The sequence below is a fragment of the Thunnus maccoyii genome, chromosome 10 (genome assembly GCF_910596095.1).
Source record: "Thunnus maccoyii chromosome 10, fThuMac1.1, whole genome shotgun sequence".
NCBI lineage: Eukaryota > Metazoa > Chordata > Actinopteri > Scombriformes > Scombridae > Thunnus > Thunnus maccoyii.
The window spans coordinates 23875650-23890854 of record NC_056542.1 but is presented as its reverse complement, the minus strand read 5'-3'; the positions used below and the strand labels follow the sequence as shown (position 1 = coordinate 23890854).

General features: G+C 39.1%; 1 protein-coding gene across 7 annotated transcripts in view; it reads left to right on the top strand.

The window, feature by feature from the left end:
* The window catches only part of LOC121904871 (CUB and sushi domain-containing protein 3-like), a 235399-nt gene that overhangs the window by 87858 nt on the left and 132336 nt on the right, over positions 1 to 15205 (top strand). For all 7 annotated transcript variants that reach the window (XM_042422653.1, XM_042422650.1, XM_042422651.1 and 4 more), the window contains 9 exons: positions 1477 to 1692; positions 3094 to 3282; positions 4354 to 4523; positions 5826 to 5982; positions 7974 to 8165; positions 9624 to 9750; positions 10913 to 11115; positions 12635 to 12826; positions 14396 to 14534. In XM_042422653.1, the coding sequence (XP_042278587.1) occupies positions 1477 to 1692; positions 3094 to 3282; positions 4354 to 4523; positions 5826 to 5982; positions 7974 to 8165; positions 9624 to 9750; positions 10913 to 11115; positions 12635 to 12826; positions 14396 to 14534 (1585 nt within the window). The remainder of the gene's footprint in view (positions 1 to 1476; positions 1693 to 3093; positions 3283 to 4353; positions 4524 to 5825; positions 5983 to 7973; positions 8166 to 9623; positions 9751 to 10912; positions 11116 to 12634; positions 12827 to 14395; positions 14535 to 15205) is intronic.

Below are 15205 nucleotides of genomic sequence, written 5' to 3'. Positions count from 1 at the left end.
ATCCTTCTAGAAATACTTGTATAACTATCTTGGTTTAGAGAGGTAACCAAAACAATACTATAGCCTATGTACTATAGCCCATGTCCAACATAGTATATATTTCCCTTACATGGTTCTCATTATATTGACTTCTCCAGATTTCTTTCTACACAACCTGAAACACAGATGATGTTTCCTGTCAGGGGTCTCTTCCCTACATCAAGAACTATTCAAATCTCTTGCTTTATATGTTTTTTTATCTTTAATTTTGGCACTTATGTGGTGTGTTTTTAACCTGTGGCTACTGACTGGTAGACAAATTCATCAGTATGGATATTTGTTATGCAAGTATTCCACTCAGCAATTACCAACATCCTCTACCTACTGTATTAAAATATTGGGATGTCCCCTTAAGGGGGTGGTTCTTGATTAATTGATCATTTGCCTTTACTCTCTGTAATATAATTGCCATTTTGTGGAGCACAATCAATCATTTCATTTTGTTATTCATATTATAGCCATTTAGGACTTTCTGTATCAAGTGAGCCAAACATTGCGGAGGACATTATAGAGTCGTATTAGAACAGATTCAACAGATGGCATTAAAATGGCAGCACTTATTGTACCGAAAAGCAGCCAACTGGCCATCATGGACAGAATGAAGATGATGTCTGAGTTACAGTGTGAAAATAGAAGCACAGTTTGTAGAGTTATATCTTCTTTTCCAGCCTAACCATTACCATATTTTGTTGATTAAAACTTTAGAATAATTTTGACCAACCTACACCAGATTTATTGTCAGTTTAGTTTTCTCTCTTCCAATGTGAATCTATATCAATACCTTTTGTCACCTTAGTTAGGGAGGTGTTGCTTTTAGAGTGCTTTTAAAGTTTAGCGTGGTGGGCAGAAGCCTAAGTGTGAGAAATACTGACTCTGGTCATGCACTGATGGAAAGGCCATGCTTCTGCAATGACATAGTTTTAAGATAGAAAATTAAAAAGCAATAAGAACAAAAGGCAGCTGTGAATTTTCACTGTAGGTTTTTCTATTCACTTTACATTTTCCTTTTTCCATTTTCATTTTAGTATAATTAATTTTAGTATGATCATTCCAAGTGCTGTAAGGATTAAAGCCCTTATTAATTAATTAATTAGTATTAATTAGAAATGCACTGTAGGGATAGATGTCTCAGAGAGCTAAACCTAAATTAATAAAAGTGATTTTTAATCGTGATGTTGACATTTGAAATTATAGCTAAAATTTTAATTCAATAATAGTCACATTCTTTTTGAGGTCCTTGCATTCAGTTTCAGTCTGTTCCCAAAAACTAATTAACAAATCACTTCATCATTATCATTTCCTAACCATATGGGCCCGTATTTAGATGACAATGTCAAATGTATGCATTATATATTCCATTCAAAGCTTTTTCAATAGTGATTTTTCATCTACTGCTGGAAACCTCTAATGCTGGGCTTTCTTATTTTCTCCTCCAAGGTGTCCAATTCACTTTTCACTCCTTCCACCTGGAGGATCATCATGACTACCTTCTGATAACAGAAAACGGCAGTTTCGCCCAGCCGCTGGCTCGACTCACCGGCTCAGAGAAGCCTGCGCAAGTTAATGCCGGCCTGTATGGGAACTTCAAGGCCCAACTACGCTTCATTTCTGACTTCTCCATATCGCTGCAGGGATTCAACATCTCCTTCTCGGGTATGAAGGCCTATGGGGATTCTGTCTGTCAGAGACAGGGAGGGGGGGAATGTAGACAGTATGAGTGGGGAAGGTTTTAAAAGAGGAAGGAGGATGAATTGTGTAGGGGAGGCAGAAGGGAGGAGTGGGGATACTGAAAATGTAGTGGGTGGAGTTGTAAAGTCGGAGTAGGGTAGAAAGCAAAAGTGAAAGACACAGTGACACTCAGAGAGGGATAGACAGCTCATTCAGTGATGAGATGATGAAAAGTGCTAAGCCTCTCTAAAGCATGCATAAAGTAACATGTGAGGAGTGATTTGTCGGTCAGAATGGGAGCAGGATTAAGGAAGACCGTGCCTCAGGCTGCGCTGATCAGAGCAGGATAATTAGAGACAACGAGGTCACGCAGGTAGAGGGTGTCTGACCGTGATAGGAATGATCATCAAAGCAAGCCATGTGGGTCAGTATCCTCAGGACTGAGGAGACGAAGGAAGAGGAGGGGGGTTTGTACAGAAATAATGGGCCTCCCACGCAGAGACCAAGGAGTGGAGACATAGAGAGAGGTTGAGACGCAAGGCTAAGGGAGAGAGAGAGAGAGAGAGGAGATGAGACAGATGGTGATGCTGAGTGAGCAGGTTTGATGGAGAAGACGGCGAGAGGGAGAGAGCGTGATGGAGAGAGAAAAAGCGAGAGACATAGAGAGATAATAAAGTAGAAAAAGTGAAGGAGGAAAAAGGGTCTGCTTCATGAGCATTCTGGCTAAATGTCTGCCTGCTGTTTGTTGAAGTGAAGCATAACTTATGCAGCTATGAATATTCATGAAATTTAGTTTGGGGGTGCGTGTGTGCACGCTCTGTAATTAGCATCTATAGATTTCCTGATTAGAATTCATTTTTTAACCTTTCCTGACCTTTGATGAGAATTTGCCGATATTATAAGGCCACATCCTACAGTAGGGTGCTGGTCTAACATTTTGCTGTGCTAAAATCAATAGGCCTACATAGTTGTGCATACTGCCAAATTACAGGCCGTGAGAAGAATGCTGCAGGGAGTAAGACCTCACTGTTGCATCTACGTCTCGAATGATAAGACCATCGACTGCACATGTATAATAATATTGCACACAGGGTGGCCCAGTTTTTAGAGAGCATATCCTTCCTGGGTTCAAGCTTTTGGCATGCATCCCAACCCGATGAAGTGTCCTTGAGCAAGACAGTTAAATCCCCATAAGCTACGGTATTGCTTTTCTTTGGGGCAAAGTGCACTCAGTTTCCTTGAGGGGAGCAACAGAACAGTCTAAGTTTTCCCATGGGTAGTATTATCAATATCAAGTATGAGTAAGGAACAAATCATAATAATAGAATACTAGAACTACATTTTTCTCACATTTTTATTTGTTGCAACTGATTTTTTTGTTTCCAGAGTACGATCTTGAACCCTGTCAGAACCCTGGAACGCCCCGTTTTGGCTGGCACACGGGCTCCAGCTTTGGAATCGGTGACTCGCTGTCGTTCTACTGCAACACCGGCTATCGTCTACAGGGGGCGAGGGAGATTGTATGCTTGGGAGGTGGCCGCCGCATGTGGAGTGCCCCTCTGCCAAGGTGTGTGGGTACGTTGTCAGCAGCTTTTATTCTGTTTTCTCTCCTGCTTGTATATTTATATTGAAAGATTTACACTGTTAGCCAGTATCAGGTTTTTAACGCATTTGGCACAGATATAAACTTTTTATTACACACTGAAGTACATTTACTTAAGTAGAATACAATTAAAAGCTCAGGCCTGTGATTAATAGTGTTGTGAAATGCTAGGTTAAAACTAGCCTCGGAGATCTCTTTTTCACTAAAGGGTGCTCCAAGGGCAGATAGGCCAGAGAGAGGAGTTTGCACTGATTTTTTTTCCCCCTAGAGAAGCTCAATTACATTAAATATACCTATTAAAAGCTGACTCTAGAGATACTGTGCTATCTTTTCATAGCAAAGGCATTTTGTCATTTAAACTGGTCTCATCACTCCCTGTAATGAAGTGCTTAACATGTTGCAAAAGCCTGTCTCTGGCTCACTAGTTTAGCTCTGAGTTAGGAAAGGGCTGCCATGTTGGCATAAATTTTGCATGATATAAATGTTGGAAGCGGTATTGAGTTTTAAAGTATGCATGCTCTTGTTTTAAAGGAAAACAAATACAGATTTCATCATATGTTGCTCGGTATACAGATAACATGCAAGGGAATGCCAGAATATATTGTATTGCTATCCCAACCATTTTAAGTCTATTGTTTGCTTTTGACTTGTTTATTCAGAACAGTTTATTTTGGAAAGCAATTGTCTACTCACTTGTCTAAGCATGGTGCATGAATGCCAGCGTCGTAAATCTTAGAAATAATAGAAAGACTGTAAAGTTTTTACACTGAATGTTTAACAGTGTGCTCAATGTTTCACAGCATGTCAGGGCCAGCTGATAATGATTATTATGATACTAGCAATAAGAGGGATGGACATTTGAATCGCTGATTATTATCATCCAAATAAGCTATTTGTATTGTACCTTTATCTGTTAAGAGCTAATGTAGCAGTAGTATAAAGTCTCTTCATTTTAGTGTATTTATTCAGTAGATGCTGTTTTTGCAGCACCTGTTGTTGTGTGACTGATTATGTTTATTGTCTGTGTGTTTGTTTTCTTGCAGCGGAGTGCGGATCAACAGTCTCCAACAATGAGGGAGTTCTTTTGTCGCCAAACTATCCGATGAACTATGACAACAGCCACGAATGTGTGTACAGCATTCAGGTCCAAACAGGCAAAGGCATCAACATCACTGCCAGCACCTTTCAACTCGCACAAGGTGACATCCTGAAGGTAAAGACACAACGCACTCTTTGTTGACAGAAAATAGATAACTAAAAAATAAACAGAGGCCTTGTACTGATAACTAAGTCAAATCAATTTGTGTCATTTAAAGAAAATGTTTAAATATATGCGGCAAGTCCGTTGGCTTTTCATTGTGTACAACATGGGAAAATAGAAAAGGGATTTTTATGGAAAGCACCAGGCAGAATGCAGAATTGTTTTGCCTTAGAAGTCAGAGCAAAAGTCAAACCGCAGCAGCAGCACAATCATTCCTTTGGGAAGGAAGGGATTCGTTTCTTTGCTCAAGAGCATTTTAACAGTTTTGGTAAGCACCACAGATGTGATGCAAATGACTGTGTAGTCCCCACTTCACAGCTGGAGCACACTCTTTCTGGAATGCAGATGTCTTGTCGAATGCTCTAATTAACATAGCATTGTACCCTACTATCTGTGTTTCTAGTAATGGAGTTGTGTAGACAGTAATCTCTTGTATTTAGTCATTTTGTGAACATCTGAAATGTGGGAAGACATGTTTAGAGAGCTTAACTGACTGGAAGAAAAAGGAAAAACAGTACCAACACAGCAAGTGCCCAAGTAGTATTTCAAAGGAAGAGCTTGTTATTTCACACATGTTAATCAGCAAAGATTAGGAGTGCTGCTGGAAATTCTTATTTGCAGATTTAAAAGGGGGCTTCTTCAACAGATATTTTCCATTAGGTTCATGGATCAAAAAAATCTATGATAAAAAAGAACAAATAAAGATTAAACATTCAATTATGTGTTGCAAAAATCAACAAAACAATGTAAGTACCTTGCTTTTTGTTTTACTTTTTGTGAGATGCACTGCTTTTAAACTCTAATTGCACTTTAGCCTTGTAATACTGAAGAACATGAACTACTCAGTTCATAATTGCTGTTTGCTCTTAACATTTGATTAAATAAATAGAATACCATAAATTAGAAAGAACATTAACCCTCCACATCTCCAAAACAGTCTTTTTTTTAGTTTGACGTAATGAATCCCACTATCTGCCTTGTTAATTCACCCCTACAAATGCACAGTATCAAATCAATGGGAAGAATTATGGTCACTCAAGCCAATTTTCATCTCCTTCTCATTTAGGACATTGGTTTTACAATAGAGGTGCCACATAAAACAAAGGATATACAGTGCCAATAGCTTCTTTTTAATCGTGTCACTCGTTCTTCAGTATTAATATTTAATTCTTATCATTCTACTTTATTGTGGATAGTTCATCCTCGATAAGCAGCAAAACTCTCATCATGATGTTCTTCTGTCTCTCTGATCAGGTGTATGATGGTAAAGATGGTGCAGCCCCACTCCTTAGCACATACACAGGTACATCAATGCAAGGTTTGTCCCTTACCAGCACGTCCAACTATCTGTGGCTTGAATTCTACTCTGACCAAGAGGGGACGGCAGCAGGGTTCCAGCTCATATACCATAGTAAGTCACATTTCATTTCTCTGGGGGAGGAGGGCCCTAAAGCTTTTCCAAATGAGTGAATTTAGCCTCATTTCAGGAGCCAGGCATTTCAAGTAGCAGAATTTAAAAGAAATTTTTAATTGACCCTCACCCTGCTCCAGTGTCTTTCACTGTCAGGGTATCCATTAAACACAGCATGGTGTTTCTGCTCCATTCCTGCAGGAAAATTGGCTTTTTTTTTCTTTTTTCCCTTTTTTTCACCCTCCGTCTCTCTCTCTGTGAATCCCTTTTTCCTCTTTTCCTCCTTTTCCTTTGTGCTCCACTCCCATAATTAGCATCCATGCCTGCCTAACTTTACCTTGTTAAACAGTTGAATTATAGTCGGGATTGTTGGACGGTTCTGTTTGCCGTGCTTGTGTGTGCGTTTGTGCATATACGTATATAGTGTGTGCCTCTACACGTGTGTGTGTGTGTGTGTGTGTGTGTGTGTGTGTGTGTGTGTGTGTGTGTGTGTGTGTGTGTAAATGTATTGAAAGTTTGGGTCATTGCTGTAAGTGGGCCAGTAATAGATGAGTTTTGTTTCTCCTCCTAATTGGCTTGCTGACTGTGTATTGTTGCTAACCGTTTCTAATTTATTACTGTGACAAGAGAATGTTTTGGTGACACTGCATTTTGCAGTCCAATTTAAAGTGTTTTTGTGTTTCACCTGCACTTGAGCTCTTTGAATTCTTTTCGTCTTCCAGCGAATTTTCAAAGGTAGAATTCAACATAGTGAGAATGGCAACGGGCTAAGTGCTGTTTTGACTTAAACAGTATGAAAGCAAAAAGGTTTTTTGCTGACTTGCAGGAACTAGGCCTACACTGGCAATTTCAAGTCTGTGATAATTAGCCTACACCAAATGTGTAGGAACAGGTACACTATAGTTCAAATAAAATACCAGTTTTATTAAAGAGTGCAGTTCAGCATAAATAGCCATCAGCATCTAAATTCAAGTACAATTAGTTCAGAAGAAATTACGGTTTAATTACAAGCTGCTTTTTGAGTTACAGAATTACCCATAATTAAGTATCACATAATTAGATTTCATTTCTGATTTTTCTAGGGATGTGCACAAGGTAAATAGCAGAATGTAAGCTAGCACCCTTTACCCATCTCAAAGTGCAGTCTTAACTTGGTCTTTTGAACCAGAATGAATAGCCCTTTTCATCTTGGAGAGTATTGAGTGATGTATGAACAGCAAGAGAGCAAAGAGAAGGTGGGATATAGGCAACTTAAATCTTGTCTGAACATGAAATCTGATCATGTTTTCATGACTCTTCTACCAAAAGTGCTGAGGTAATTTTCTAAATGTGAGAGGTAACTGCTAGAGATTTATGCCGGGTATGACACTTGTAATACTACCATAACATCTGGTGTGGGCATGGACCTCGCTTTGAGGAGAGACCGTAAATCAGCACTGCTGGGTTTATGTGCGGCCTCTGTTGCTGCATAGCAGAACACTTACATTTAGTACCGGGGGAAAAAAAAGGACTGCATGTAAAGGCCATGGTCAAGTTCAAACATGGCAAGACTTATTGCATTTTCTTGTTTGTGGCTTGTTTATTTTATTTATTTTGTAATACCCCAAAGTGTTACGAGTGGATGGGCCGTTTCTCAATCGTGGTAAATGTCCACACTCAATTGAACATTTAATTGTGAACATCTAATTGTATTCTCTGTCCAAAAGGAATCTTTTACTGCCAAGTGATATAATGGGACTGTAAGCCCGGCCCTCATCTGTGCTCAACCGGAAATTAATTCTCAGACCTCAATCAATACCTCTTTACAATACAAATAAATGGGAATATAGCGCTGGTTTACAGAATGGCTGCTCTCCAGTGGACTTAAATGCTGACAAGCTGTCCTGCGTTTGTGTGTGCTCATGGTCTCAACGTTGTGTTATCCTTCAACCCATATTCTTAATTCATACCCTCTCCACCTTCTCCTGTGCTTCTCACCTTTACTCATCCAGGTTTTGAGCTATCCCACTGTGATGATCCAGGTGTTCCACAGTTTGGCTTCAAAGTCAGTGACCAAGGTCACTTTGCGGGAAGTGCCATCACGTACGGTTGTGACCAAGGTTACACCCTGCACGGCAGTGGCATACTCAAGTGCATGACTGGGGAGAGAAGGGCATGGGACAACCACCTCCCATCATGTATAGGTAATCCTTTGTCCCTGTGTCAATCTGCTGTCTCATTTTTTGGTCCTAGTCATTCTGTCTTCCAGTCTCTGTCTGTCCGTCTGTCCACCTCTCTCTTTTCTGTAGCAGCTTACATTATTATTCAGGCCAGGCACACTGTCAACATTGCTCAGCTAGGTGTTAATCCTAAGGATTTATCCCTACATGATTTCTACTTAATTGAACTGTGTTGAAAGAAAATACCCTGCATGTTATTTTGTAGGAGAATAAAAACAGCTCTGATGTTATTGTGAATCATTGATCTCCCTGTGTGTTCTTGATGTAAAATTAGCTGCATAGTGAAGCAATTTGAATTGCTGTTGAGCTTTCACTGTGTTGCTCTGATTTCTGATTTTTGAATCTGTTTCATTCACAGGCTGTTTAATTTAGATGTTTTAATCCACAAGCCATTGATCAACATTTTTCAAGAAGTAAATGCATAATTATCATAATATTCATATCATATTGAGTCATGGACATGATGTACAGTCTAAGCTGTACTTTCATATTCAGAACATGCCGAGACAGAGAAATGATCAAGCTATTACCTGCATACTGCTGGAGTCTGGAAGGTGTTGTGGAGCAGTGTCTGTTTCTTGACGTCTAGCAGTGATGGATTAGGGTAAAAAATGATTTACAAATTCCGGACGTGTGCAGAATTGCACTTTAAATGTCACTGTGTCCCACTGCCTCTTTCAATGAAACATAAATTTGTTCCTTTTTACGGTAAAAGGGCTTTGGTCTGGTATTGTGGCATGTTCAATACAATCACAAAAAAACAAAACCTAAATCAGTCTATTGATTAACAGTGCTGGATCACTGAATGGTCAGTATTAAAGTGCGCTTTGTATCTGTGAGTTGGCTCCCGTCAGGGACTTTTACATTTGCCTGGAGTTATGATACTGATTATAGCATACCACTGTGGCAATATAAGGCAATTTTATAATGAATTTAGTGCCGTTTGTTCTGTTATATAGATAGCAAAATGATAACCAGGGGAGAGACAACATAGATTAGATGATACAATATTCCTTCAGTCATTAACATTTGTAGCAGTGTCCTCCCTGCAGCGCAAGGCCCAGCCTATATTCTCTGGACACAGTCTTTTTAAAGTTAATTAATGGCATCATTAGCAGACATACAAAACAAGTTTTGCATTCCTGAGTATCACTGGCCAGGCAGGAAGTCTTTGTTGCAGTCCCATTACCTGTTAGCCGAAAAAGAAGATTGTACATTTTCCGCAGAGCTTAAACTGTTGCTCATTAGTCCGCATTGTAGACTCTTAAGCTCCAGTGAGCTTGGACTCTGACAGCCTTTCTTCTGCATTTGCTTTCAACATATGCAGATTTCATTGTGTGAGCATTTTTCTGCATTTCCTATTGTGTGTGTTTGCATTTTTGGAGGTTTTCATGAATTTTGTGTGTGTGTGTATGCATACAGCGGAGTGTGGTGGCAGTTTCAAGGGTGAATCTACTGGGCGTATCCTTTCTCCTGGGTATCCCTTCCCCTATGACAACAACCTGAGGTGCACCTGGACAATTGAGGTCAACTCTGGCAACATTGTCAGGTAACTCCAGTTGCTAATGCATGATCATACAAAAGATGCATATTTATGCATATATTGTATATCTGGTATGAATTAAAAAATGTTTGCTATTGTCTTTGTATAGCTCTAGGCCATTTAAAACATTTTAGAGTATCATATTTTTTTTAATATCATAATTAAGATGTGTAATAATTTATTGCATATATGCAAATATGCAAATTGTATTGAGCATCATTACTCATGAAATATGGTGGAGAGGAAAAACAAAGTTGGGCCTTAAATAATTAGTCATATAAAGAAACTAATATATTAGGAATAAGTTCAAATGAACAAAGGCTAGTAGGACACCCAATGGATTTGTGTGATAATAGTAAAGAGAATTTGATTGACGTTATCTGGGGACTAGTTTATACACAAGGAAATTGCCAAGAACTGAACTGATAGGAGTTGATTTAAATACATCTGAAATTAGCTGAGTTCATGGTAACTTGACCTGTCTTCAAAAGACTGAAAAATAAAAATGTTCTTATGAGATGTTATGAAGTTCAGTTTAAATTCTAAACATGAAAAATACTCCTCTAAAGCTAAATGTCATCAAGAGAAACAGCCTGCAGCTGCTCCATTAACAATGATTGGGAGAGGGACATTGTAGACACTGTGACAGCACCCAGGGGAATTTTCCTGGGACATTGAAACATTTTTTTTTGGTTGAGAGCTCCGAGTATTACTGTGAAATAAAACCCATTTGGGCTTAGAGGTCGAAGTAAACATGGTATGATTTCATAAAGACAGCCACACATTCTTTGTCAAAAGTGCTGCTCCAGGCCTTGATGAGATTGCAGATAAGTCTGTGCTCTTGTATTTCTAACTCGGGCAGAAATTGATTGATGATACCAAATCTCAACTGAAATGCCCAGAAGCACAGGGACAGTTTCTAGATAGATTTCTCCTTTGAATTCAGTTTAATCTTGCCAAGTTCAGCACCTATTTTGTCTGCCTTCTCAGGAACTTTTGTTTCACTTGTATTAAGGATGCGAAATTCTGTAAATAAACAAAACCATCATTGATTAATTTGACTAAACATCTCAGTCTCAGTGATAATATATTAATACATTGGTTTGACTTGAACTGACTGAACTGAACTAAAGCCAAAGTAACAGTCTTGTGTGCTCACCTCTCCCAGTCTCCAGTTTCTTGCATTCGACACAGAAGCGTCCCACGACATCCTGAAGGTGTGGGACGGGCCTCCTGAGAACGAAATGTCTCTGAAGGAGGTCAGCGGCTCACTGCTGCCTGAGGGAATCCACTCCACTCTCAACATAGTCACCATTCAGTTCGAGACTGACTTTTATATCACCAAGTCTGGCTTTGCCATCGACTTCTCCAGTGAGTATTTTCTTCCAAATAGATGATATTCCGTACACAGCTGTATACTGTGGTTTGCTTGCTTGTACATCAGTTTTATCACCCAGTTTATATGAAAATGTACAAATATGTCAAGATTGTATACTGTCTGTAAACTGAACATGTCACAACAAATTTGATTAAGTGTTATTTTTTAAATTAACTGTTCCTCTTAATGTGATGTAGAGATTGTCACTCTGAAAGTCAATAAGTGTGAATCTGAGAACAGTGTCTACAAGGAATATGTTAAAGCACATACTGTCTTGACATCAATTTCAGCATCTGTTCATGTCATGTGGATTTCTCAGTATTTTCTGTAATTATTAACGATGTCTTGATGAGCAGTAAAAGTCGAAGGTATTTCACAGTCTGCTGCTGACAGTCTCCTGTGCAACGTGTGCTGCAGACTGTATACTAATGCAGTCTATACGTTCCGCTGATGATTAGTTTTAAGCACCTGAGCACAGCGGTTCCATAACACTTCATGGAATACCGTGTATGAGGAGTTTGTAAATACTTTCATTTTCTTTAGCGCCGTGGCATGGCGTGTTAATGTAAAAATCAGTTACATGGGATGTTCACTGCATGTGTTTGAAGTCGGGAATCGATTTTGTAGATGCATCCTGCACTTAAATACCCTCTCTTTGCCTCAGGCTAGTAGTTTTCACAACCAAAATAGTAATTCACTTTCTTCCTCTTCTCTGAGTGATGGATGAAATATAATAGCAGCAGTATTCTTGCAGGACTTCCCCCAATCAATTCAATGACAAAACACTACTGAAAAATATATTTATATTGGTAATTTTGACTGGTTGTGATTGAGGAAATGTCTCCCATAGCTACAAAACAGAAAAGCCAAATGTTGAACGTGGGTGTGTCAAGTGATACTTCTGCAGCGCTTCTTCACTGACAATAATGGAGAGTGACTAGTGCATAGCTGTTAGAAGAATAACTCTGTAGATAGAGTTACACTCATAATCATCATTGTTCTGTGTAGAATTTAATTTAAGTGTCTCTTTATTGCAATGTGGATTACTTTAATGGATTGTTAGAGATATGAAATCTTATTGACAGAATTTTTTTCCATACAAATGTTATCATATCACACCATATGCAATATAATCAACATTGCTTACAAGTGTATTTTCACTAGATATGTTTTGATTTTGAAAAAAACAACAACAGCACAAAACTGCAATATAAGTAACTGTGTTAAGTCTGTCAATAAAGTCTGTCAATATGGGAATATTTGTAGAATCCATCAGACTACATCATTCTTGTAGCTTTGGGCTGCTGCACAGCTGTGGTTTAGGAAAACAGATTTGAACTGATATCAGTCAGCAATCTTGTCTGTTCTGTAACAGTTTGAGCCACAGTTTCGGCTTGACAGCTGTCTACCATATGATATGAAACTCTCTGCGTGTGTTCGTGTGTTCTCTCCCGCACTCATTGATTTATTGCACATGTGCATTTACCATGTATGTGTGTGTTTGCCCTTCAGGTTCTCTTGCGACAGCCTGCAGAGATCCAGGTATTCCCATGAATGGCAGTCGTAACGGGGAAGGGCGGGAGCCTGGTGACTCGGTGACCTTCTCTTGTGATCCGGGATATGAATTGCAGGGGGAGAGCAGAATCACCTGCATCCAAGTGGAAAATAGATACTACTGGCAACCCAGCCCTCCAAGCTGCATCGGTGAGAGAGAGAGAGAGAGAGAGAGAGAGAGAGAGATAGTTCGAGTTAGCGAGAGAAGGCGGGATGTGTGGAAGAGATAAAGAGAGGTGTATGGATTGAAGGAGAGAGGGAGGGAAGTGTAGGGGATCAGAGTGAAAGAGAAATGGTGAGAGGGAGAGAGAGTTTTTCTATTAACCGGCTGCAGCAGAGACAATAATTCTCTCTCACTGATGTCTTAAAAATATGTGTAGGATAAACAAGACTCTTCAGATATGTTTGAGTCGTTGCCAACTCTTATGTGGACAAATCCACTTCTGTAGCCAGTAAAGACTGAGCACTCTACGGTCTCCCAACACATTGTCTTATTAGCGCTTAACAGCTAATTACTTAACAATGCAATTAGAAATAATTACACTAAGTAGGTCCAAAGAAACTTAGATGTTCTTGAGTTGCTGCCAACTGGTCTAAGGTTTTTTTTGTTTTTTTTTCTGGCCAGGAAAGAGCTACACATTTGTAGGTCTCACAATGCAATTACAGGATCACACAACTCAGCATAATGTAATGACACAAGAAGCAAATCTGTGTGAGTGAAACCCTGATGTAAATGTCAGCTATCCTTATACTCCTTAAGTGGTACCACACCAAATTAAGGCAACAGACTCATCAGCGTGTTACTAACACTTCTTCAGAGTGAAACATGACAGCTGCTAGTTTATCAAACTCACAAATGACAAGAAAAGATTTTTGTGAGGCTTTGGGATTTTAGCACCAAAAAAGAATCCCCTGACATGCTGAGGCACTAAGAAAATGTCATTAAAGAAATCACAGAAATATAATCCATCCATTTAAGTCTCAGACCAGAAATTTCCATATTTATTAATTGATTTTTTGAAATTGTATTAATATCTTGTTAGTGTCATGTCTGCTTCATCTTTGTAGTCTCAATGAGATCTCCAGGAGTCAAGTAGCAATAATAGTTGAGAGCATTATCAAGATAATGTCATAACGGAGGAATAGATTTCACCAAGATTTTCATCATCTGTGGCATTTGGAGTGTTTAAAGAATAACTGGAGAAACTGATATCAGTTGTCATCAAACAGAGATTCATATTTTTGCCTGAATATATTATATATACTTACCTGAAATGTATAACTATACACATTTGTGTGTGTGTGTGTGTGTGTGTGTATTTGTGTGTGTGTGTGTGAGTGTGTTCAGCTGACCCGGTGAACACTAAAACACTTTCTGGTCTTTATGCCTTGGTAAGGCCAGGGTCTGAAAATAGCAGTTGTTATCACAACTTTGGGAAAACAATGGTATAGTCCTCCTCATGCCCAGGCTTTTAGCCTTATGTTACTGCAGTACCTGATGGTTGTTGCTGATAGAGGTCGACAAAGGTTATGGAATTTGAGTCAGTTATATTTTATGACCTACAGGTGCTCTTTCTTTTGCACATTTATCTTAAACGAAATTCAGCTCATCTAAAGATGTTTGCAGCAGGTCAGGGACATTGAATGTCTTTCTTTGTCGTTACTGTGTGCATCTTTCTCATCTATCTCTTCCTCTTTAAATTCCTTTTTATTCTCAAGCTCCTTGTGGTGGGAATGTGACTGGATCTTCAGGATTCATCCTCTCTCCCAACTACCCACACCCCTACCCGCACAGCAAAGACTGTGACTGGCTCATTGCTGTCCACTCAGACTATGTCATTTCCTTGGCTTTCATCAGGTAATGTGAGCTACTGTAATATACACTTTACTTTATTTCATGGGATTTAAGTGTAGACAGTAGGGACATGTCCCTACTAATGTCAAAGTGTTGCTGAATTGTCCCTACCAATATTTTTACCAATCATAGAACCATCTTGCCTGTGCAGAGTTTCCAGGTTTGTGTGTTTTCTGCAAAAAGTTACGATAAAGAGTGAAAAGACGGATGGGAGTTACTCAACTTCATTACCTGGCAACCCTCAATTTCAAACTGTGTTACGCATTGTGGACTAGCTGCAGCCGACAGCAGCAGCAGTAGTGGAGTCAGTGAACTGTGGAGGATCTGAAGCCGTTAGTATTTACAGTTTAAAGCTCACAGATTTGAAAACAACTTCACTGGGCAAAACTAAGATCAGTCAGTTGATATTATATTTAAATTTCAGGTGTTAACTAATTTGTGATCATTGCTCAGACATGTCATTTAATTAAACAACTCAATTACTGTGGGTGATAGTGCCTCTCAGAGTGAATTCAGGCCCTTTTTAAAGAGGGACCAAAGTGTCACTGACAGCTCAGCTTAAGTAATAAAATTGTTCTGCATTTAATCCAAACATTAATCTTCTTTTGAATTAGTGGGAGAGATATTAACTATTTAATGCCATCCCTCCCTTTTCAAAGAATGGATCAGGAGCA